Source organism: Mauremys mutica, chromosome 10, assembly GCF_020497125.1.
Source record: "Mauremys mutica isolate MM-2020 ecotype Southern chromosome 10, ASM2049712v1, whole genome shotgun sequence".
NCBI lineage: Eukaryota > Metazoa > Chordata > Testudines > Geoemydidae > Mauremys > Mauremys mutica.
Window position 1 is genome coordinate 57,857,011 of NC_059081.1, and position 25,951 is coordinate 57,882,961.

At 40.3% G+C, this 25,951-nt stretch overlaps 1 protein-coding gene across 4 annotated transcripts in view; it reads right to left on the reverse strand.

The window, feature by feature from the left end:
* Positions 1–984: 984 nt before the first annotated feature.
* C2CD6 (C2 calcium dependent domain containing 6) overlaps positions 985–25,951 on the reverse strand; it is a 56,996-nt gene continuing 32,029 nt past the window's right edge. For all 4 annotated transcript variants that reach the window (XM_045031749.1, XM_045031748.1, XM_045031747.1 and 1 more), the window contains 8 exons: positions 25,350–25,441; positions 23,213–23,353; positions 22,404–22,518; positions 19,521–19,599; positions 18,433–18,473; positions 13,845–14,207; positions 8,070–11,024; positions 985–1,481 (listed from right to left, as the gene is read on the reverse strand). In XM_045031749.1, coding sequence (XP_044887684.1) covers positions 1,107–1,481; positions 8,070–11,024; positions 13,845–14,207; positions 18,433–18,473; positions 19,521–19,599; positions 22,404–22,518; positions 23,213–23,353; positions 25,350–25,441 — 4,161 coding nt within the window. In that variant the 3' untranslated portion in view covers positions 985–1,106. The remainder of the gene's footprint in view (positions 1,482–8,069; positions 11,025–13,844; positions 14,208–18,432; positions 18,474–19,520; positions 19,600–22,403; positions 22,519–23,212; positions 23,354–25,349; positions 25,442–25,951) is intronic.

Sequence of the window (25,951 nt, forward strand, 5' to 3'; positions counted from 1 at the left end):
ACCACCAAGATTTCTATCTTATGGTAAATACACCATTTCCACAGGTTTAGTGATTCTATGCATAAGGTTTGGGATCTTCCTTCACTTTCTCAGTTTACATTGCTACCTGTTGTCCAGCATTACCTTGACAATATGGCCCTGTACGTCATGAAGGAAGTGTTGAAAAGCATAATGGATTGCTCTCAGTTCTATGATGTTGTGCAGCATAATCTCTTGTGAGGACCACTTGCCCCACATCCCAATCCAAAAGAGAGGCATCCGTCATGAGGATTTTTGAGGGCAGAGAATGTCAGAATGAAGTTCCCTTGCAGAATTTCAATGGGTCCCTCCACCCCATAAGAGTCCAGAACTTTCAGAGATGCTGTTATGGGTTTTGAGAGACTGTTCCTGTTTGAGGTGTACACAGCCCTGCTGGATCTAGGGAGCGTTCTATTAAGAGGAACTTCAACTTATCTTCTCTCTGTCTTTTCTAGAGCTGCCTTTAAACCCTGAGCAGACCTTGTCTTCTAGACACCAGAGACAGTTAGAATGCCTATCATTACAGGGAGAAGACTTTTGGCAGATTTGGCAGGGTTTAAACCCCAGGGTCTTCAGTATAATCCAGCATGCTGAAGTATTAAACCAAAAGTCCTGAAGGGGGATCCCCTTCGAAAGCACAACTGTGCTGATATTAAATATAAATAAATAAATACTATGGGGAAGAAAAATTCATAGCAAGTGAGAAAAGGCAGGAAGCTGTAGAACAGCAGACACCAAGTGCTCCATATCAAACCACAGACGGTTGAGAAGGAACTGAGTGGTGGTAGGTCCATGCCTCCCTATATGCCCTCGTATGTGTAGGTGCAGGCCTATGGACACTGCTTTACAGTCTTCAGTCAAGAGTGCACAGGCACATGCACACCTTACAGTGGAGCACTCATGGAGCAGATATTTGAAGAAGCAGCACCTTTTATATTGGTTAATAACAGAATATACACAATCAAATAATACGCAGCGAGAACATTTATTTATCATTACAATGGGAAAAAAGTTAGAAGATGATGATGAAACATCACCCTCCCCATGACATTTGTCTTAGCCATATCAGTGGTCTGTGGTTGAGTTCATTAGCCATCCTTTTGGGGTCTCAAGTTCTGATGTAATATTCTTTGGACAATCTTACAAACAACTGCCCACTTTTCAGAAGTCATTTCCACCTGCTGCTCTTGACTGTCTAGACTTTCAAATTTTGAACTGATAGCATTTCCTGGATCATCAACCACAGAAGGATCAGGTAAAGTTGTGTAAGAACTTGCAGGCTGTACTCTGCAGGTCTCTTTAGTTTGACTACAAATACTTGGAGCAGTGTGTTGTCTTGCAGAATGTAGTGGCTGGTACATGCTGACTTCTGGAACCTCTCCTAAATCATACAGAGCCCTTTCTACTGCTTTTTCAAGATGCCTAAACATTTCCATGTCTAATTCTTTTTTATCTGCATAATTCTGAATATTAAGATAAAAACAGATCTCATTAACAAATGACATTAACCAACATTAAAGGAGTATAACGTAATAAAAATGATCTCATATTTCCAATAAAAAACCCAAATAAAAGCATTCTGAACCATCAACACAGTAACTGGATCATCACTTATCCATAAACCATGTCCCTCTTTGTCTGTCCCCTTTCTAGAGTATTTTATCCTCAAAGCTCATCCAATTATTATTATTATTATTATTCATAATAATCATTTGTATTGCAGTAGTGCCTCAATCAGAATTTGGGTTACAATGTGCATTTTATGAGTTTTCTGTGAAGAACTTAGAATAATGATGGCCACTGTGTGTGTATATTTATATATATGGATGGAGTGGTGGAGGGTAGAGCAGAAGTGCACTTTTTTATTCATGGATCTCAAACTGCTGCGCCAATTAGCTCAGTAATCCCTTCACCCGCCACCTCAGTGTAGCCACCTCTGGGGTGAAAAAGAAAAACTGTTTAAAAGAGCTCAGCAACACTTACACAATAGTTTAAAACAGGATGTGTTGCCTATCATAATCCATTAAAACTACAGGGAAATCTAGGAGTGTGGGATGCAGTTATACAAACTAGAATTTGGCCAGAATAATATGAGTAACACCCCATCTCTCACAAAAAAGTGACACTGGATCTTTATAATGATGAGAAATAAAAGTGAACCACACTAGAAATGTAAAAAAAATTTTCTGGGCAACATTGCAAAACACCCTGAGAAACAGCTAAATAAGCTCAACTTCAAAATCCAAACTGAGATAAAACCAACACAAAAAGTGTAACTCAAGCTCTCAAAATATAAGTGATATGAAATGGCCCCAAAATCCACAACATGCTTCTTCTTCAAGTAGTGTCACTATGGGTCTCCACTGTAAGTGCGTCTGCCCCCCCCCCAAAAAAAAGGAGAAAAAGAAAAGGACTTTGTTCTTTTGTCAACCCCCTGGGCAGGTATCCCCAGCTCCCAGGACTTCAAGAAGTGCCTCAGTTGCAAGGAATTTATACCAGTGACTGGTGGACACTCTCAGTGCTTTCACTACCTCGGAGAGAAACACATTCCACAGAAAAAACGGTTACTCACTGTGACGGTGCACCCCCTAAGGCTTTATGGAAATATGCTTATGAATGTATATATGACATAACTGGAATATGTTTTATGCTATATATGCCATGTAACATATCTCTGTAAAGGTTATGATCTACGGAATCTATTCATCCTATTTGGATGCATGTATCATTTTTTTATTCTAAGTTATGAATGCTGGCTGTGTACTTGCTTGATTTTTAAGTACCCTTAGTAAAGCATTTGGTCAACTTCTTGAGAAAGGAATGTGCAAATTAAATGCCCAATCAAGAAACGCTTAACGAACAATGGATCTTGGAAGGCTCTAATCCACAGAAGAAGTCTTCCTGGAGACATTCAAGATAGCATGTGGGCAATGGCTGCTGCCTGTAAAAACTGAGTCATGCATGGACATGTGACTTGCCCATATGACTCCAAAACTCCATCTTGGAGCTGGACTTTGCATAGGAGAGAGGAGGGGGTCTCCAACCACAAGAGAAAGTCTATTTAAACCCCTGGAAGACCCCTCCATTTTGTCTACAGCTGGCTCAAGAGATAGCCTCTCCACCCCAAAGGATACTGGAAAGAAACTGGAACAAAGGACAGTAACCACAGGGGGGGTGTGAGTGATTGCTGGATCCAGACTAGAAGGAGACTAGTCTGTAAAAGGAAACTTACTGGAACACCTCTGAGGGTGAGGTTTTATCTTTATTCAGTTTTCTTACTGTATTAGGCATAGACTTGCATGTTTTATTTTATTTTGCTTATTAATTCACTTTGTTCTGTCTGCTATTACTTGGAACCACTTAAATCCTACTTTCTGTATTTAATAAAATCTTATTAATTAACCCAGAATAACACTGATAGAGAGATATGCACAGCTATTTGCCCCCACCCCAGGTATTAATTACTTACTCTGGGTTAATTAATAACAAAAGTGATTTTATTAAGTATAAAAAGTAGGATTTAAGTGGGTTCAAGTAATAACAGACAGAACAAAGTAAGTTACCCAGCAAAATAAAACAAAATACACAAGTCTAAGCCTAATACATTTAAGAAACTGAATACAGGTAAATCTCACCCTCAGGGATGTTCGAATAAGCTTCTTTCACAGAATAGACTCCTTCTTAGTCTGGGCCCAATCTTTTCTTCTGGTACAATTCTTGTTAATTCCATCGCATGTGGTAACTAGTGGTCTTCTCATGACTGCAGCCACCTTTGTTCTGTTCTGCCCCCTTTTATATCTTTGGCACAAGGCGGGAATCCTTTATCTCTCTCTGGGTTCCCACCCTTCCTTCTAAATGGAAAAGCACCTCATTTAAGATGGATTCTAGTATCATATGACATGTTCACATATCCTGTGAGACTTCATTACTTGCTGGCTGGCACCCAGGTATACAGGAAGGCTTACAAGTAAACAGAGCTATTTACCACCAATTGCCCTAGTTAATGGGAGCCATCAAGATTCTAAGCCACCATTAATGGCCCACGCATTGCATAGTTACAATAGGACTTCAGAGTAATACTTCATATTTCTAGCTTCAGATACAAGAATGATACTTCATACAAATAGGATGAACACACTCAGTAGATTATAAGCTTTGTAATGATACCTTACAAGAGACCTTTTGCATAAAACATATTCCAGTTACATTATATTTACATTCATAAGCATATTTCCATAAACATATGGAGTGCAACATCACAAACACGAAGAGTGGACACTGTCCAAACACGCTTGCAAAGCAAGAGCAACAGGTTCTTTCAGCTAGCCATCACCAGCGGTAAGAAGGAACTGAGGGGTGGTGGGTCAGCAGGGCTCTATATTGAGTGCCATGAAGGTGCGGCTCCAGTGGGTGCCCAGGCCGACCTGATGGATGCTGCTGGAAAAAGTTTCCAGATGCCGTGAATGCACATGCGTACACCTGATTGGAATAGACATGAACAAGCACTCAAAGAAGAAGTGTGGTTTGTGTCAACAACTGAAGCCCAGATCCAGAAAGTACAGAGAATTGAGGCTCAAATTCCTACGTAAGTAGTCAGCCCTTCAACCACCTGAGCCATGGCAGGGAGACATCACCACAACTCTCTACTTCCAAGGGAGGTGAGCCCAAGAAGATGCTCGCAAGCCACTCACATAAAGCCTCTAAGAAAAGATCCTTGAGTCTCCATAGCAAGCCCCCACTGAGTCGAAAACTACCTCCAGCTCGATCAGTCAGTACTGATGGCACCAAAGCCATCTAAATCCAGTACTCACCGTATGTCAGGTTGACCAAGGACCCAATGGGCACAGGCAAGGAACCATCAGTACCATCAGGCTACGAGAAAGACAGAAAATCTGCCCCGGGGAAGGCTCCACCAGATTGGGCATCATTACCACCTGTGGTACATCAGGCACCAACAGACCATACTACGAGGTCCACATCACCATCCCCATCGGTATAGGCCTCTCAGCATCTACAACCACTACTAGTACCAACACCTTCGGCACAGCTGGACTTCTAGTGTGTAACAGATCTTTCGGTATCTGTTGCACTGGCTCTCCTCTTCTCAGTACCAGGGCCCTTGTACTAAGTTCACTCAGAGCCTTTGACTCACCGATGAATTCTTGCTGTGCACCTCCCTTTTCATCTTCCAAGTCAGAAAGTGAACAAGAGGATGTGGTCTCCCACTGCTCTTTTCACCCACCACATGGTGTCCAATTTCACTATGGACCTCAGTGATATCGTCCTTTTGATCCACAGCCTCCCTGGTTTGGACATCCGTGGTGCCAATCACCGGGTCCCTTCCCACCCTCGCAATGGCTATACTGAGATCCCTGGCAGGCTCAAAGATAACAGGCCTCCCGTAGTTCTAGTGTGGCCTACCAGAAACCAAGGAAACACACTCCTCCAGCTGCTGCAAGGGCTTCTGAATCCCCTAAAAAGGCAAGGGAGGAACAGGAGGAGTTGAGGAGGAAGTTACCCCTCAAGTCCATTTCTCATCATTATTGCCAGATGAGACGGTGATGCCCCTTCCATCATCTATCGCAGATGACTTCAAACTGCTCCAGGACCTGACACAGAGAGTGACAGAAGCTTTACAGATACCACTACAAGAGGTGACCGAGTCACACCACAAGCTAGTGGATATTTTACATATCTACAGTGGAGCACCCATAGGGACACACATCTCAAAGAACCCTCATTACTGCACAAGTGAGTAACTTCTTTCAATCACTTCTTCAGTAGTGAGTACCCTGATAGATATAATAAATGTAACAAAACAGTAATAAAAAAGACATGTTAAAAATGACACAAATGTGAAGAAACAGAAAGAGAGTAGGCCTAATGTCTGAAATAGGCTTGGTGGTAATAACCTAGCACATTTCATACCGACATCCAAATATTTGTTTTAATACAGTGGATTACATTCTGTTCTCAGACAGACGTTTCATTGTCTATTGATCTAGACAGAAGTTTGATGGATACAATGGCCAAGTTCTCCTCTTAGTTATGCCAGGCAAGCTCCAGTTTTACCTTTCACAAAGGCATACTAACTCTCACCTATTCACTTATGCAACCCATAAATATCTCAAGTTTTTCCTAATTTAGAGCAAACTTCACCAAGTCAGTTGGAGTTTTGTCTGAACCAGTATTGAGGGCTGTTCTAATAACTGGGCGTACAAATTTACTTTAATTGTAAGCTTAACTGGAAAAAGTATATAAAAGTTCATAAACTGTTACAATAACCTATAACAACAAATGTTAATAAAAAGTAAGTTAAATTGCTTTTAATAATTAATGTTACAAACAGGTGCAAAAAAAATCCATCAAAAAAACTAAGTCCAAACAAAAAGGCCACATTGATATAACTCAAGAACTGAGTTAAAATCATGCTTGGTTAAAAAAAAACAACAAAAAAACCCCCAGAAAATGTGGAACCAAAAATTAATGAACCAAAATTAGTGTGTCAAATATTAGGCCTACTTGGTGGACATAATAAGGAGGGGATTGGCTATTCCACCCATCATTCCCTTTTTGGGTCCTTAAAGAAAGAGGCTTTTGAAGGCTTTCATCATCCTAATCCTGAGAGATGTCCTGATCAGATCAGGCCAGAGAGAAGGACCCAGGAAACATCCACCACTACTAGCTCCAGGTAAATCCCAAACACCACCTGGAATAAAATGGGATTGGATTTTAACAACAGCAGCTCCAGCCCATCTCAACTAACTTCCTTTACCCAAAAGAACAGTTATTCCATCCTTAATACCATCTAAAAGACTATCAAACAAGGGGGGAAGGAGGGTCCTTTTAAAACTCTCTCCAGCTAAAAGGAAAGGGAACAAGAAATGTTGTTAAAATAAAACTCTTACTTAATACTTTATATTTCAAATTCTCTACCTGTTTTTCCTTCTTTTCTGTATCGTTAATAAAAGATTTTAAAGGATTTTTAATGGTTTGTTTGCTATGGTACCAAGCAGGCTAAGGTGTCTGCATACCAAAACCTGAACCTTGTTTAACATTGTTTAATATTGGACAGTGATTGGGTTATGTTAACACGTAGCTCATATATTCCACTTAATACAACAGGGCCCATACCTTCATACCTTACTCACCTGAGCAGTTCCACTAAAGTTAGTCCCAGCAAACAAATCAAAGAGACCATTCTTCACCTTTGGGAGAATAGGTGAAGGGAGCTTTTAAAGGAGACAGCTCCCTTTCAGCCTGGAGGTCTGATTCAGGCCTTGGCACTGAGGGAGGCTTACCAGCCACACTACACATGCCTGAGAGACCTTTCTAGGAAAAACTCATCCATACTCTCACCTCCAAAGCCTCTGCAGGTAGAGATTCTGGATTAGTGTGCCTTTTGGTGCTTCTGGGCTTTATCTGAGAAGGACTTGTGGGTATTACAGTCCTTGGTCATGTACCCTTCAATGGGGCATAATCCTTTATCATGTCCACTGGAAGCAGGGAACATAGGGTGAGTAAAAGGAACATCTCACATTCCAAATTCTTAGATGTCTGTAAATGCCTGAGGCAAACCAAAAACTATAAGAAACTGCCAAATTCCCGCTTTGCAAATGTAGACTAGAGGCTACATTTACTCTCTAATAAACTTACTACATTATTTATAGTTATTCACTATTATTTCACTAACATGCCAGAGAAATTGAAATGCTGGCTTTCTTTGAATTCCCTGGCAGGGAGAAGGTGAGGAACAGCTAGAAGAGTGAGGTATTTAGTTTTGATTTTTCTTCCCTATTTAGGTGACATTACAAACACTTGGGAGGGGGACTAGGGCTGAGGGGTAACAATGATTTCAGTGTTGGGCCTGCCTACTTGGAAGCTATCCATTTATGAAGAGACATTGTACTAATAATTCTGCCTCCAGATATTTAGAAAGTCATGTATTTAGTTTTCTGTTTCAGACATTCAAGAGGTGGAAATTTGAGAGAAAATTATTATTCTTACAGGTCTATTTCCTTCTGCACACCAGTCAAATGGAAACTACTCACGTATGATTTTTCTTGCAATGCTTTTTCAGAGTGCTGTAGCTGTGGTTCAGACACTGTGGCTGTTGGTATCTTAATAGACTTGCTAAGTGATTTCTTTGGTCTCCCATCATCCTCTCTTTCTTGCTCAGCTTTCTGCTTCAGGCTTTCCTTTTTCAAAATGTTTGAGACTGTTGAGTCTTTTGAATCCTTCTTGGCTTCTGAAACACATGATCTTGGAGGTGGTGGTTCAGAATGTTTTCTATGTTTTTCCTTTAAGATCTCCTTACAGTTATTCAAACCATGTTTTTCCTTTTGAAACTGTGTGCACATTAATACTTGTCCCTGGGGTGGGTAGCATGATGCAACATGCTTCTTAGAACGCTTAGCATGCTTTTTTTTGCCTTTTGACTTCTCATGAGACTTGTTTGGTGATTTAGTTTCTTCCTCAGACCCTGAATGTACAAAGATAAATGTTTGAGGGTTTACAGGAAAGGACAGTGTTGGTTTGGAGAGATATTCCTTAAGTTCTGTTTGGATAGCAATATCATGGGCACGTAAGGAAGCTGAGTCTGTTGTTTCATGTGTTCCCCTCAAAGTCTCATTCAGGGGCTTTGGTTTTAAAGATTTGTCAAAATCTGTGTTTGAATGTGCTACTTCTGCTTTACCAAAACAACTTTGTGGGTCTTGACTCTCTTTTTCTAAAGTATTTTTTTGAGGAAGGTGTATTACACTATTGATTTTGGTTTCATTGATTAGATTTGCCATCACACATGTTACTTGTCCTGGAACATTCTCTACAGGAAGTTCTAACTTCTCTTTTCTTAAAATAGGCTTTTCATTTATTATAGTGAGTTTATCAAGACTCTGCTTAGAATGATATTGCCCTATCTCAAGTATATCTGTATCAGTAACTACCAGTGGTTTTCCTTTAGCATTCTGGCACACTCCCTCTAATTGTATCTCATTGATTAACCCAGTTTCTGAAGCACTTTCTATATGAAGGTTTTGCAGGTTGTTGCTTAAAACAGATTTTAGACTTTTTATTTCTGTTTCAGAAAGTTTGTCTCTATGACCTTCCTTCAGTATTTTGCTTAAAAGAGAGTTTAGATGTACTAGTTTTGTTTCTGAAAGTCTATCTTTAAGGTTTTGGGTTAAAAGAGATTTTAGACTTAGATTTTGCTCTTCCCCAGGTAAATCTGATTCCACATCCCATGACAGTCTTTCATTAGCTCTCAGCACAAACAAATTTTGGTATATCTTTCTTAACTCTTCCTCTGTGATCAACCCTATTTCAGAAAGTCGTTCTACAAGATGGTCTTGGATCTTTTTGCTTAAAAATGACTTTAGATTCATTATTTCTGTTTCTGAGAGTACCTCAAGAAGGAAGTCCTGTATATGTCCACTTAAAACAGGTTCTCCTTTTATTATATGTGGTTTAGCAAGATTCTCACCAGAATGAACTCGACTTATATCTGTCTCCAGTGTCATTGGTTGACCTTCCAGAATGTTCAGCAAGGAATGGTTCTGAGGTACTGTCTCTAATTCTTCTTTTGTGATTAATCCTGTTTCTGAGAGTTTTTCTAGGAGATGATCCTGGAGACATTTGTTTAAAAAATCCTTTAGACTCATTATTTCTGTTTCCAAAAGTCTTTCTATGAGAGAATCTTGGAGAGTTTTGTCTGAAGCAGATTTTAGATTTATTTGTTGTTCTGAAAGCCTCTGCTTGTGACAGTCTTGTCCTGTGCTAGGTGAATTTTTCTCCATAACCACTGGCAATTTGACTTTGATGATCTGCATTGAGTGGTTTGGGTGCTCTTTTCTTAACTCCATCTCTGTGTTTAAACCTGTTTGTGAATGACTCTCTATAGCACAGTTTTCTATGTTTTGACTTAGATATTTTATTATTATTTCAGGTTCTGAACATTTTCCCCTGGATTGACCATTCCTCTTCTTCGATAAATCTGCCTCAGGCTTTGGTTGTCTCTCATCAATCTTTGACAAAGAAAAGTTTTTGTGTTCCTTTCCTAACTTCACCTCTTCAATTAGCCTTGTTTCGAAAAGCCTCTCTAGGGGAAGATATTGTAGATTTTGGTTTACAACAGATTTAAGACTTATTTCCATTTCTAAAGGTCTCGTCTCACAACTATCATGCATTTTCTCAGCTAAATCCGTCTCCAAAACCACTGGTGATCTATCTTTAATTCCCTGCAATGATAGGTTCTGGTGCTGCTTTCCTAACTCCAAATCTGTGATTATCCCTGTTTCAGAAAATCTCTCTATGAGACGATCTTGCAGGTTTTTACTCAAAACAGATTTTAAATGTATTATTTCTGCTTCTGAAAGCCTTTCCTTGGAAATATCTTTTCTTTTTTCAAGTAACTCTCTCTCTAAAACAACTGGTGATCCATCTATAATACTCTGTAGGTTCTGGTATTCTTCTCCTAATTCTATCTTTGTGACTATCCCTATTTCTGAAAGTCTCTCTGCTACAAACCCTTCAAGATTTTTGCTTAAAACAGATTTTAGCATTATTACTTTTATAAGTCTATCTATAAGAAAGTCTTCAAGAGTTTTACTTAAAAAAGAGTTTAGACGTACTATTTCTTTTTCTGAAAGTCTCTCCTCTTGCCATTTCTCCGGCAAATCTGTTCTTATAGCATGTGTTGGGGACTCTTCTTTAACGTTAATCTCATCCTCCTCTAATTCCATTTTTGATTCTATAAGTTTTAATATGGACAGGTGCTGACCGTTCTTGCTTAAAATAATATCTGGACTTCTAGGTGCAAATGTTGAAGATGCCTTGACAGGTGGATCTTGGTCTTCTTTAATCTCTGCACATGAAAGTTTGTTTTTCAGAAGAGTGAAAATAGGCACTTCTTGATCTTCTTTCTTTTCATTCTGTGCACTTGACTGTGTTCTACCTACATGTCTCAAAAAAGGTTCAAACTTGTCTCCACTAAGAATAGGTTGCTGGTACTGTAACATAAAACACAAATCAACTAAGAAAATATTTTTCAGGGGGGTTAATTAACAATTTTTATATTACAACAGTGCACCAGTTATTTAATTTTCCTCAGAAGAGTTATTCAAGACTGATTAAATAAAAACATAAGCAAGAAAAAATGTTCCATGAGAAATTTCAATATGAATAATACCCAAAATGTGTACAAACATTAAATTAATCCAAATAAAATTTCTGTGAGATTGTAAATTGGAAATAAATGCCTAACAGTGAAACAAACACAGATTAAGGCTAATATTTTCAAACTTTAGTGCCTAAAATTGAGCACCTAAATCCTTATTATTCACCTAATAAAGAGGCTTGATCTTCAGAGGTGCTGAGCATCAGCAGCTACTATTGCTTCCAATGGAAGCTGTGAGTCCTAAACCCCTCTGAAAATCAAAGCACTTTTTTTTAAGTTGTCTACATAGATATTTAGCAGCCTGACTTTGGGCACTGAAGCTTGAATATTTTGGCCTAAATGATTTACCCAAAGCTACATAGGGATTCAGTGACAGAGCTAAGATTAAAATTCTGGATTGCCTGGCTCCCTTTCCTGTGCTTTTATCACTAGACTTGACCATGCTGCCTGCCTACTGCTACTTTGGGAACATGTACCGAACAATCAAAAATCATAGTCTTCAACCCTATAAATCATGAAATCTTCAAAATTCTGTGTTATGTTAAGGCTCTAACACAGACTAACAAAGATAAAATTAAGATGCTACTGCGTCTCACCTAAAAAGCTTTGTTAAGCAAAAGACACTTATGATCATATTTTACAAGTAGTTACCTCTAATTTTCCATGCACAAAACTGCATGCAAGCAAGTTTCTGCACATACAGAGCCGTTATTTGGAAGACTAACTTGTATTTTACACATTCTAATGCCTGTTTATTTGCACAGATGTAGTAACAGTGCACACACTATTATTATTACTATAACTGAAAGAGTAGGTGAAAATTTGGCTCAGAGTACCTACAGCAGTTCCCCTTCAGAAAAAGCAAGCATGCCTCTCCACTGTACCTAGTTATTAAATAAGGAACTTAGAACTTGTCTACAAGGGAAAGTTTTACCAGTTATACCTGTATCACTATATCTGAACTGCCTGTTCAGACACACTTATTCTGGTAGAAAAGTAGATTTTTTCGATTTAGCTTAAATCGTTTCCCAAGCAACATAAGCTAACCTGAAAAAAGGCATACATACTGGAGTGTCTACATGGGTGTGTCTGTGTGTGTATTATACTGGTATAAATATTGGTTTAAAGTCACATGTGGGATCATATAGATAAGGCCATGTTTTAGACCCAAATTTACTTCCAACCTCCACAGAGAATTACTTAAATCTAGAGCCCTAACAAATTCACAGCCATGAAAAACACATCATGGACCGTGAAATCTGTTCTCCCCACATAAAATCTGGTCTTTTGGGTGCTTTTACCCTATACTATAGAGTGTTCACAGGGGAGACCAGTGTTTCTCAAATTGACGGTCCTGATCCAAAAAGGAGTTGTAAGGGGGGTCGCAAGATTATTTGGGGGGGGGGGTTGTAGTATTGCCACCCTTACTTCTGTGCTGCCTTCAGAGCTGGGTGGCTAGAGAGCAGCAGCTGTTGGCCAGGTGCCCAGCTCTGAAGGCAACACCCCGCCAGCAGCAGCACAGAAGTAAGGGTGACAATACCATACCAGGCCACCCTTACTTCTGCGCTGCTGGCTTTGGAGCTGGGCAGCTGGAGAGTGGCAGCTGCTGACTGAGGGCCCAACTCTGCAGGCAGCAGCCCCGGCCAGCAGCCACCGCTCTCCAGCTGCCCAGCTCTGAAGGCACCGCTGTCGTCAGCAGCAGAGCAGAAGTAAGAATAGCAGTATCGCAACTGCCCCTACAATAACCTTGCAACCCCCCCACCCCCACAACTCCCTTTTGGGTCAGGATCCCTACAATTATAACATCATGAAATTTCAGATTTAAATCGCTGAAATAATGAAATTTATGATTTTTTAAATCCTGTGACCATGAAATTGACCAAAATGGACCGTGAATTTGACAGGGCCCTACTTATATCAAATAGCTATTCTCTAAAGATAGGAGACACTCAGCATTCTTGGATCCATGCTACTGAGTAAAACCAAGGAGGGAATTCTCAAAGCTTGAAGCCACTGACTCCAGGAGCATGAGTCCTGCATCAGCCTCTGAAATGAAACTTAGGTATCCCCTTATAACCTTAGCCTTGAGTGTCAATTTCTTTTCCAAGGGAGATGGAAACTACTTAAGTAAAAAGTGATTAAAAAAATTAAATATGACAAAAAAAGTTACAGGCTCAACACTGTGGAGAGGAGGGTGGATGAGTTATCATCAGGCATCACAATGTATATCTCAGAGAATAGCCATCACAGGAAATTCACTTAAATTTTAAAAAGAATGGTCACTTAGGGTATGTCTTCACTACCAGCCAGATTGGTGGGCAGCCATCGATCCCCGAGCACTCTCCCGTCAACTCCTGTACACCAGCTCAGCGAGAGATGCAGGCAGAGTCGACAGGGGAGCGGCAGCAGTCGACTCACCGTAGTGAAGACACCGCAGTAAGTGGATCTAAGTACGTCGACTTCAGTTATGTTATTCACGTAGCTGAAGTTGCGTAACTTAGATTGAGCCCCCCACCCCCACCCCGCCCAGTGTAGACCAGGCCTCAGGGTGTAATGTTTGAGAGAAATAGTTAGATCTAGGTTTGGAGCACTTTAAATAAACTCACTACTGAAGCTGGTGTACTGAAACAGTCTGTATATTGCAAATAGATACCTGTATTTCTATTACTGGATAATTTTCTAAACCTGACAGGTCAGGCCTCTTTGATGATATGCCTGCTGGTTCCAGATCTTCTGTTTCTTCTTTTCCATGATTATTTCCCAATTTTGTTTCCCTCTCTAGAGCTATAGCAATAATACTTTCTGAGTCCACAATTTTGTTTTGATCTTCTGAAGATTTCCTTGGCAGTTTTTGAGAAATAGTAGATGCAGATAATATTCCAGTCTTTCTGGGAACAGAAAGATGATTTTCTTCAGATTCTGCATGTTCCTGGGCATCACTTAAATCTGATTCCACACTTCTCAGTACGGTCTCTGCAATTCTCAAGGGCAGGTCAAAATCCTTGCTGGGTTCAGTCTGTAATTAAAGAAAAAATAAAATTATTTTTTCTCTAATAATTACTAATATTTTTAAAGGTCAAAGTCCAAAACGTAGCCTAGAATGAGTAGAGGCAACTCTCATGGAAGTCTCTGTGTCAATTTCAGCAATGAGCTAAGTGATGGTATATAGTTAACCATCAGATTTAAGTTGGTACAGTGGGAAAGCAGTTAAATTGCACTGATTTGGCATTCAGCAGTTTGCAAAACAATCACACTTTACACAGTCACTTTTATGAATTTACAACAGTGTAGCAGAACAAAACTTGGCCTACTGAGTAGGGAAAGTAACAAAAGTGGGCAAAGTAAAGTAAGCTCCCCTACTTTAACTTAAGCCCATGCTGTTCCCAACACCACAGGCTAAATTCACCTCTGGCGAAAGCAGGTGCACAGTTCACAATGAATTCAAAAGGAGATGCACCCACTCAGACCAGGACTAAACTACTACCCAGAGAATCCTACACTGTTATAAATTACACTCATTCTGCATCCCCATTAAATGCCAAATCTGTGCAGTACTTTACCATTCCCATCTGTTTTATAATCAACTTTCACCACCATGTATGTAATTGGTAAATTTGGCCCAGTCTGGATTTTTTGCTTATAATAAAAAAATCCAATATTATTTAAACATTTGAAAGTAAAGATCAAAAATCCCCCTTTAACAATAACTCATGTAAATAGCTTTTAAATATCCAACATTATGCCAATCAATAAAACAGAAGCTACAGAAAGGAGGATAAAAGTAAATGAAATGAGAAAATGTTACATTAAAATAAAATGTATCAGCATTACAGTACTTCTATTAAGGGCCTCAGCCAGCTCCCACCAAAGTTAATGGCCAAACTCTCATTGACTCCAGTGGGGAGCAAGATCAGGCCCCTAGAAAAGGTAAACAACATGATCAAAGTTAGCATTCTTTTGATTTTTTTAAAAATTCCTATATATTACAGGCATTGCTGGACGATAGGTTCCCAGATAAGGGCTTTTCCTACAGAATCTGTCATAATGAGTGCTACTGTCTCTGCGTGTACGTTGTCTTGATGACCTGAATAGATTAAATGTTTTTTCTCTTACTTGAAGCACTTGCTAGTCACTCCTGTCAGTCTGCTCTCATAGATGCACAGCATTTCAAATCCACAGTTATCCACCTCCCTCCCTTTGATAGTTGAAAGATTGTTCTTATGTTCCAGTAACTGACTCTGAAGTGTTTTCTTGATGCCACCCTCAAATTCTGGGGGGTTCTGCTTTCACCATGAGACTTCATGAAACATGAAGGGTCAGAAAGTGTTCTCTATTAAACAGTCATTTTTATCATTTCTATAACCAATGAGGTATGTGGTTGGTTGGTTTGTTTTAAATAAGCTAGTTGGTTAGCCTTGCTCTCAAGCCTCTCCACTTTATCTGGGCTTGGAACCGGCAGCATACACATCAAAGTGCAGAAGGTGGGGTATCAGAAGATAGGAGAAAAGGCATCCACTAAACTCAACAATGTATAGAAATAAAAAATATACAGTACCAAAACAAAACAGAGATTTCAACTCAAATGTCACCTGAATGCTAGTGTATAGCTGTCAGAGCTGGATAGCTATTAAAAATGTTAGATAGAAAACTAATGCCTTCCAAAATAAATGTCTATGAAAGATTCTGGGCATTGGATGGAGAGACTTTATCAACAACCAGCAGCTCATCTCCACTAGAAGGAAGCATTGGATATATTTGGGCCATCTACTCTGCATGCTAACATACAGACTCCCACATGAAGCTGTCAGTGGAAACCAACTAGTGTGAAGAAATGAGGGCACCCAAGAGAAACCTTAAGAATCCTTAGAAGGGAGGGTAGACCAGTCTATCTCAACACCATAGAACGGATGGAAGCAGCTGCAAATGGCAGAGAGGGATGAAAGAGACTAGTTTCTGCCCTGTGCACCAACATTGGTGCGTGAAGGATGTAATCATAATAATTGTTGGCCAGACATTCCCTTTTCTAGAAATAGGATTATTTTCTTGTTTGTCTGGGGAAACAAACATCTAAATCTCTGAAAATTCTTCACATCATATGTGTCTCACAGAAAAGAAAATTATTTAAAACTATGCTTGGTACTTGGAGTAACTTTTTGCTTTCTGTTTATGAGATAACAAGTATATCTTGGGCTGTATAACCTACAAGGCCAAGGTGTTTATAGGAAATGTGTTCTCAGGCCAAAGAGTTTACTGATCCAGTGTATGGTTTTTAGTGAGTTAAGAGAAAACGTCCTCAGGTTATTAATTGTTGAAGATCTTAATTTACATATTAATTCTTAAATGAATGGGAGAACAGGATGTCAAATGGATATGAAAAGTAAATGGTTTTTAAAAAGTTTTTAAAACTCTTTGGGTCCTTCCACCCTATCTTCTCTCCCTCCTTCACTGTTTCCTTACAGTTTAACAAAGTTCTTCTCATGAAAATTACTGCAATATATTTCTACTTGCATTGTTCTCAAACTAGTGATCTGTAAGTGTGGAGTTTCTCCCTGTGAAACCAAACAATGTAAACACAAAACAAACGATATCCTGGTAACAGGAGTTATGCTGGGAAGAGAGAAATGGGCTCAAATGAATTTTTTTCAGAAGCTGCGGACTGCATTTTCTTTACTTTTGGTACTTTTCCCTTCTCGCTCCCTCCCTCTCTTTTATTTTTATTTATTTATTTATTGCTTCAAAGGAAGAGGGTCAAATAAAACTACAGAATCTGATTTTTCTAACTGAACACGCACCAATCAATCCAGTTCAAAAACTAAACACATACGGTTAATACTAATTAGAAATCAGAATTCCTAGTCATGACCTTTGCAGCTAGATGTATTTGTTATTGATCTGCTTACACAGGTTTCCATTTCTTGCCAGGCTTCTAAGTTGAGCCAGTTAAGCATTCTGGCTATTAGGTGTATGGCAGGGGTAGGCAACCTATGGCACGTGTGCCGAAGGCGGCATGCAAGCTGATTTTCAGTGGCACTCACACTGCCTGGGTCCTGGCCATTGGTCTGGGGGACTCTGCATTTTAATTTAATGTTAAATGAAGCTTCCTAAACATTTAAAACACCTTATTTACTTTACATACAACAATAGTTTAGTTATAGATTATAGACTTATAGAAAAAGATCTTCTAAAAACATTAAAATGTATTACTGGCACGTGAAACCTTAAATTAGAGTGAATAAATGAAGACTCGGCACACCACTTCTGAAAGGTTGCCGAGCCCTGGTGTATGGTAAGCTCTTTAAGCCCTATTTCTGAAGCATGAATGAATGGGGAAGAAAATGCGTGAGACGATGCATATGTGCAGATAGATGGGTGTGGGTGGGAGAGAGAGAATAATTAAAGTTACAAAAGAGAAGTCAGGGTTGTGAAAGATTTTGGGGAGACATGAGGAAGACAAATATAGCAGAGAAGTTAGAGTATAAAATATAGGAAATGGAAAGGTATATAAAGAGGTGGAGGGGAAAAAAAAGAAAAAGAAGACAGACATTGGAAAAAACGTACACAAAGATGACCACAATCTAGCATGGAAAAATAATGCCAGTGAATAAAAGCAACAAATCAGAGACACTCGAGTTACATTTTTAAAACTGTATTAGCAATATGTTACAATAAATAGTGTGCGACTGTTTAATTCATTGCAGCTGAGTGTGTGCTTCTAGTGGTGGTGCAAAGGCAAAGGTTTTTTCCATCATAACTAGTAGGTGTGAGGTAAGTGTTCCACACGTGAATTCCAGCTACCCTTGCACTGAAAGGTGGCAGTCAAAATATAAATCAGACTGGGTAGGAAAAACTGTAGCCAATGATATGAGGGCAAATCTCTACTCAGACAAAATGTGCTATGGGATCTTTAATGTCTACTCAGGACAGACAGGTCCTCCATTTATATCATATCTTCCAAATGACTACCACCAAATCATCACTTGAAGATAAAGTGAAACCCTGACCACCTGGTAGCCAATAGGAGTTTTGCCTTAGATTTTAATGGAGCCAGCATTTCACCCATTGAGTTAAAGAGCACAGAGAGTTAATCCACCTACCTCAGAAATGCAAAGAGCTAAGATGACCCTTGCTGGGATTTGAACTAATGGTTTCAGGGCATTATGGTATTTCAAACCCTGAGTACAAACATCAACATTTCATTCTATGAAAATGCAAATTAATTTTTAAGGAATAAACACCTTTACCTCAGTTTCAGACAGCTGCTCTTCCTGTAACTGTGAATCAGCTTCAGGTGAGAAAAGGATAATTAGACACTATATATATTCTTAATCTTACTAACAAGGTATGAAGTACAGCACAAGCAGAAAAAATGTTTAAATTCTAATTTATTCTTAATAAGTTTAAGGGACACTGCCAAGTTACACAGAGCAGGTAAAAAACTGATTTACTTTGTAAATTTCATCTCCTAAACTAGCTAGCTCACCAGGCTGACTAGATAATAAATTTCAACAGATTACTTTATGCAATTTCACCTATGACTGCTGAGATACTTACTAACAATATAATCTTTAAATATTTCCTTTATAGATTTTAAACATTCAATTCTAAAGGCTTTATTATGTTACAGTAATAACTGACAAAACATCAGTCTTATTCGCAAAAGGCTGATTTATATTCCAATCACTTGATTTACTTCTTTATGTTGAACATACTGGATATTTGCCAACATGACAAGTATAGTCCCCTGTCTCTGTATGTAATTTTACTGTGTACTGCTCTATAATAAATGAAAACACAGACCATGGTAGATTTTTGCTTTGGTCAAATCTCATAGGTAATAACATGTCCAATACAGTTCATAAAACTGAATGTAACAGCTCACAATAGGTCATCTACAACACCTGGTTACTGATAATTCATATGCATAATCTCCCAATATTCACACAAATTCTAGCAAGTCATCCATTGACTAATCATTACCATAACAAATAGCCTGTCACAAACCCTAAAATTCACCTCACAGGTTTGCATGGCAGTATCTCTAAAACACATGGCATCTCCCTAAATTATAACGAAAAACAACTTAAAACTGAACTAAGACCAAAATTTGGAGCACATATTTTGACTCTGACTAGGAATATTTCCCTGCTCTAATACGGCCTCTTTAGTTATTTTATTCATAATTCTTTATATATACACCAACTACACTGAAAATTGTGAGCAAAAAGAATTATATATTTTGCATTGGTAAGAGGCTTAAAAATCATCATTTTTGGCACTGTCCTTGCCACTTGCCATTTTTTAAAATATGAAATACTAATGTTCTCCAAACCTGATGTGTCAGAACAGCTTCTGATTCCTTCCTCGGTAGCATGTTGTATCTTTCCAACCATTTCCTTGAAGCGAGAAGCCTAAACCCAAAAAAGGTGAAAAGTGGAAGGTTATTTGTCAGTATCGTATCCGAATTTCTCTTCGTGAGTTATCTTCATTACAGAGTCACACTTTTTGATGTGCAAATTCTCAGAGTGCCACTTTGTGAACTTTAGTAGAGACATTTTAAATCTGTCAAGTAAGCTCAAACTGTAGCTCTGTATATTGTTAATAAACTCTAAAAAGAGACCATTTGTTACTACATCTTTTCTTTTCATCAGCTCATTCTGTCAAACATAAGCCAAACACACAAAAGGAAGTCTCTCTTCTTGCTAGGTGAAGTTCAAAAGGGGGACGCTTCACCACCCTCCTAGTGAAAAAGTGTTTCCTAATATCCAACCTAAACCTCCCTTACTGTAACTTGAGACCATTAGTCCTTGTTCTATCATCAGGTACCACTGAGAACAGTCTAGATCCACCCTCTTTGGAACCCCCTTTCAGGTAGCTGAAAGCAGCTATCAAATCCCCCCACATTCTTCTCTTCTGCAGACTAAATAATCCCAGTTCCCTCAGCCTCTCCTCATAAGTCATATGCTCCAGCCCCCTAATAATTTTTGTTGCCCTCCGCTGGACCCTTTCCAATTTTTCCACATCCTTCTTGTAGTGTGGGGCCCAAAACTGGACACAGTACTCCAGATGAGGCCTCGCCAATGCTGAATAGGGGAGAATGATCCCGTCCCTTGATCTGCTGGCAATGCTCCTACTTATACAGCCCAAAATGCCATTAGCCGTCTTGGCAACAAGGGCACACTGTTGACTCTAATCCAGTTTCTCATCCACTGTAATCCCTAGGTCTTTTTCTGCAGAACTGCTGCCTAGCCACTCGGTCCCTAGTCTGAAGCAGTGCATGGGATTCTTCCGTCCTAAGTGCAGAACTCTGCACTTGTCCTTGTTGAACCTCATCATATTTCTTTTGGCCCAATCCTCTAATTTGTCTAGGTCCCTCTGTAGCCTATCCCTATCCTCCAGCATATCTGCCACTCCTCCCAGTTTAGTGTCATCTGCAAACTTGCTGAGAGTGCAGTCCATGCCATCCTCCAGATCATTAAGGAAGATATTGAACAAAACCGGCCCCAGTACTGACGCTTGGGTCACTCTGCTTGATACCAGCTGCCAACTTGACATGGAGCCATTGATCACTACCCATTGATCCTGACGATCTAGCCAGATTTCTATCCACCTTATAGTCCATTCATCCAGCCCATACTTCTTTAACTTGCTGGCAAGAATACTGTGGGAGACTTGTCTGATGCTCATCTATTGAAAGTGTGGCACCACCACCCAGCCACCCTAGACCTCCAAACCAGAGTCTCCCAGAAATGGAAGATCTTCTAGGAACTCCCGGTCACTTATACATGTTCGCCCAGAGTTCCACGTAGGCTGTGGGCACTCTGGGCTTCTAGTTTATCCAATCTGGGACAACGAGGCAGGAAAGCAAGGAACACAGGTTTTGCAAAAGAATTTCTTAACCAACAAGATTTTACTGTTAAAGTACTCAAGAGAGATACAGATCTCTGAAAACAACAAAAGTTCTGAGATGCATCCTCCCCATTTCTCATCTCCAAAGTTTGTCAGTGTTTCTAGCTAGGCAAAGTACACCCTGCATATCCTTCTTATATATCTATATCAGCGGTCCCCAAACTGTGGGACATGCCCCCTAGGGGGGCATGAAGGAAAGTTTCGGGGGGGGGGGGAAGACAGGGCCTGGGCCAGCTCCTACAGGGGGCAGGGAGGGAGCGCCACAAAGCCCTGCTCCCCCCTCATCTCTGTTATGGCTCCGGCTCCTGGGTGCGGCTCTGCTCCCGCTCCTGCCCCCAGCCTCAGCACTGGCCGTGGCTCCATTCCCAGCCCCAGCTCTGCCCCCAGCTGTGGCCACAGCCTCGGTCTCCTTATCCCTGTCCACGCGTCCCCCACCCCCACCCCCAAGCTGCGGCTCTACTCCCGGGCAGAGGGAGGAGGCTCAGATAGGGTAAGCGAGAGGCATGACAGTGAAAAGCTTGGAACCACTGTTATATGTGGTGATAACTGGCCCTCATGCACAGAGCACAACCCTGCACTTAAGTACGGTCTCTTCCTGAGCTATGTGCTTAAACCAAGAGCTACAGACTGCCCCCAGTAATCTTGTTTGCCCCATCCCCCATGTGGGTGTTTCTGTAGAAGGCCCATTGTCCCCTGGGGACAAGCAAGCAGTTGAGAATCATTCAAAATCCCAGAATGCAATCTTAATAGCGCTTGGTGACAGTCCTTTAAAGAGATTTGAAACATTTTGCAGGGCAAGGCAATTATGTGAAATTCAGTAAAACAGGCAGATTTTGAGCAAGTTTAGATGTGTTCAACACAATATAAAATGAAGTTCATAATCTGTTTCCCCGCCAACAGCGTGCAGGGAGAAAAAAAGAGGGAGAATGCTGTAATTATCCCCAAATCAAGCATTATAACCCCAGGAAATTCAAAGTTAAGATTAAACTTAAAAGAAACTCTAAACACTTAAAATATGGAAATGCTATGTTAGGGCACCCAAACAACATTAACTCTGTCCTGTTAACTACTTCAGTGGGTTAAACAGAAAGACCAGCATCAATTCATCTGTTACTAATAAGTGACTTAGAAGGACAGTGTTTGAGAAATACTTGCATGCACTAACATGTTCTCCAGTTTGTACTGAGCTTTACATAAATCCAAAATGTAATGAAAATTAGTCTTATTTAATGGAAATGTTTCGCCAATAAGAAAAGCAACAATAATAAAGTGTATACAGAATGCTTTCTACGTGCTCTCCAGTTACCATATTCTGCTCTGTTGTCATTTTAGGTCCCCTTTTCATGATGAGTTGGTCTAAATACTCAGCCTTTTCGGGCCATGTTTTCAGACCCCGATATTCCTTTTTCATTTTTTCCAATCTAAAGTGAAGAATCAGTCAAGACGTTTATATCTAAACTTGCAGGGTTGTTCATCAGTGACTACAACATGTAACTAAGGAAAAGGCAAAGAGCTTATTGCATGAACTCACATTTTTTGGCATTTACAAGTGCTGTACGGTTAAAAAACATAAGAACTCTAGATTCAGTACACATTTATCACTACAACAGACATTTTCCTCACCAACTCACTTTGTTTAATGACAGGCCCACCCGAGCAATTTGAAGGGTATTCTTCCACTATGCTGTCAGACAGACAGGTGATAGCAATTACAACTAAGATGCTCATCAAAGAGGTCATCCTCTTCTCATTCCTATTGCTCCTCTTCTTTGAGTACTTCCATTAGCTTTACTCTGGTTCTACCTTTATTTATAAGCCCAACTCTCTATTTCCTAACAAAATCTTTTCTGGGTGAATGTCTGTACTGGTATAATCAAGTCACGGATAGTAAAATTAGCAGATAAAGAGAAAAATTGCATGTGACTGTGCTGCCATCAGTGCAGATTGTGAAGCATGATTCTGCACAGCATGAAGGCAGAAACAGTAAGTACCTACTCATGCCCCCAAATCAAAACTATTACTACTACTTTTTAAAAAAACAATGAGGCTAAGGGCACAAGTTAAATAAGAAGGAATCCATTTTGTCTCCTCTGTACAAAAGTGCACATTTCTTGCCTGTTTCGAGGAGGCATTTCTAAACCATCAGAAGACACACCAGATGTTGTAGGAATATCCTTCTCAAGAGTCTCTTCTCTCACATTCAGATCTGGGGATAAGAATGCTGGGTATCCCATGTGTTGTGATGTGGTAATGTTACTGCAATAAAACAAACCATTATAAGATCAGTAGTAAAAGAAAATTGTGTAAGGAAAATGCACAAATCATCTTTACAAAAACAATGAATAATCTCTATGCTACTTCAGGGTCACTGTAATGTCACAGGTAATAAATTAAATGCGCCCCCCCCCAGGATCTTAGATGTTAAGATTTTATTTGGAAGGGGAAGAGAAGTCCCTCATCTCATAATGATGACAGATGGCTCCAAAGTGATTATTCTTCAATTAAAAAACCAATGCTATAGCTACAGTTAAGAAAGCATGCTGTATAAGTCATTGTTTTCACACACTCAGGGCCGCCCAGAGGGGGGGGCAAGAGGGGCAATTTGCCCCAGGCCCCGAGCCCCACGGGGGCCCCCACCAGAGTTTTTTGGGGCCCCTGGAGCGGGGTCCCTCACTCGCTCCGGGGTGCCCGGCAAACTCTTGCGGGGCTGGGCGCAGGAGCTTCTGCCGCTCCCGGTCTTCACCGGCGGGGGGTCCTTCCGCTCCGGGGCGGAAGGACCCCCTGCTGGCGAATTACTACCGAAGACGGAGCGGGACCCGCCGCCGAAGTTCAGCTCGGTCTTCGGCGGTAATTCGGCGGCGGGGGGGCCCTTCCGTTCCAGGACCCGCCGCCGAAGTGCCCCGAAGACCCGTGGCGGGGCCCCCCCGCCGCCGAATTACCGCTGAAGACCTGGCTGCACTTCGGCGGCGGGTCCCACTTTGGCGGTAATTCGGCGGCGGGGGGGCCCCCGCCGCGGGTCTTCGGGGCACTTCGGCGGCGGGTCCCGGAACGGAAGGGCCCCCCCGCCGCCGAAGACCCTGGGCCCCCGGAATCCTCTGGGCGGCCCTGCACACACTTTCTGAAAAAAAATGACCTTTAGTTTGAAATTTCTCATGCTCTCTCTGAGCTAAGAGAAAAATAATTTTATAATTTTTTATAAAATTCTATTTTGTAAAGATCCATTATCAGACTATAAAAATGGTATTTTTCATGCTTCATGATTTTTGTACTCAGAATATACCTCTATAGCAGTGATTTCCATGGTCTATTGTGTCACTGGGAACACCAAACAATTTTGATGGTTGTACATTAATTTATTTTTAAATTATGAAACATTTGCCATTTGGCTTTGCATTTTGGAGCCACCCCATCAGCCTGCATGGCCATGGTGACAGTATTATGTCACAAGCAGACAAATAGACATGTTGAGATGATTGACAAATTTCTGGACTAAATGGATGGTTCTGACCATTTTCAACATGTGTTATCATGATACCATGTCTGTGACTCAGTCATGAACCTCTGTTCTCCTGCTGATAGTGTAGGGGAGTGGGGGGAGAGGAGCCATAATACCTCTGTAGGAATGAAAGAAGGTTGTCAGGCCCGTTCCATAGTTAGGGCTCAGAAAGCGCATGTACAACAGATGGGAGCCTCGACTGGTAGCTTTCATACCCAGACACTATGTCTGCAAGGAAGAAGTCAGCGTTCTGCTCACTCTGCCTGGGAATGAAGTGCCAATCACTAAGGATCAGATCCTGCAACGGAATCCATATGAGCAGAGCCTGTGCTTGCATGGAGCCCAACTGACTTCAATGGGGGTATAGGGGTACACTCCTGCATATCCTGTTGCAGGATCTGGCCCTTAGCAGGTACTCCATACACAGTTAGGGAGCTCAACTGGCCGTTACTGAAGTGTTACGGTTGCAGAGGTAGGGGAAAGGAGAAAGTCCTGGGGAACTCTCCTTTCCTTTCCTCCTTACCTTCATGCAGAATAGATGAGAGGAAGACAAAGAAGTATGATCCTAAATTCCTCCAATTTAGGTTGACTATTAGAAAATTTATTTCCCCAGTGATGCAGAAAGTATGATTGCTGAATGAATAGTACTTACTTGCAATAGTTACATTGTGAAATGTCATATAAACAACACGTGGACAGACACATAGATGTCCATGATATTTTTAAATATCACTAACAAAAATGATTCTTAAGAACCTTTCAGGATCTGTTCTGTCTTCAGGTGGTGGAATCCGAATAAACATGGAATGTTTAGTAGTCTTCTGAAGATCTGCCTCAGAATGTTTCAGCTACAGAAGGAAAATACTGATATTAAGGTGAATAATTAGCATTGATATTGTAGACAGTACTACCCAACAATTTGATGGACTCAGGAAATATCTGAATCCTTCAGTAAAACCAGAGAGACTGAAAAATTTGGGAGGACACAAGAAAAAGTTGTACAGCGAGCAAGTGAGGATAAGGTACTGTTTTCCTAATAATTTATCAAAGCCAATTACTGAAACCAATTTGTGGGTTGCATAGTACTATAACTGAAATATTTTGTAAAACCCACTCACATGGTTCCTATTATAGAAGGATGCTAGTTCCTCCATAATTAAGGCTAAAGTTAGTTTCTCATTAGAAGACTGATTTTCAAAACCAAACCTTATCTCACTAAAACCGAACCAACCTATTTGAAATTTCTTATGCCACATCACATTCTAGGATAGAAACTTTTGAGAAAGTTTGGGACAAATCACACAAGGAATATTACAGACATGGGGGTATAAAAACTTCTAGGTCATTCAAATTTCAGA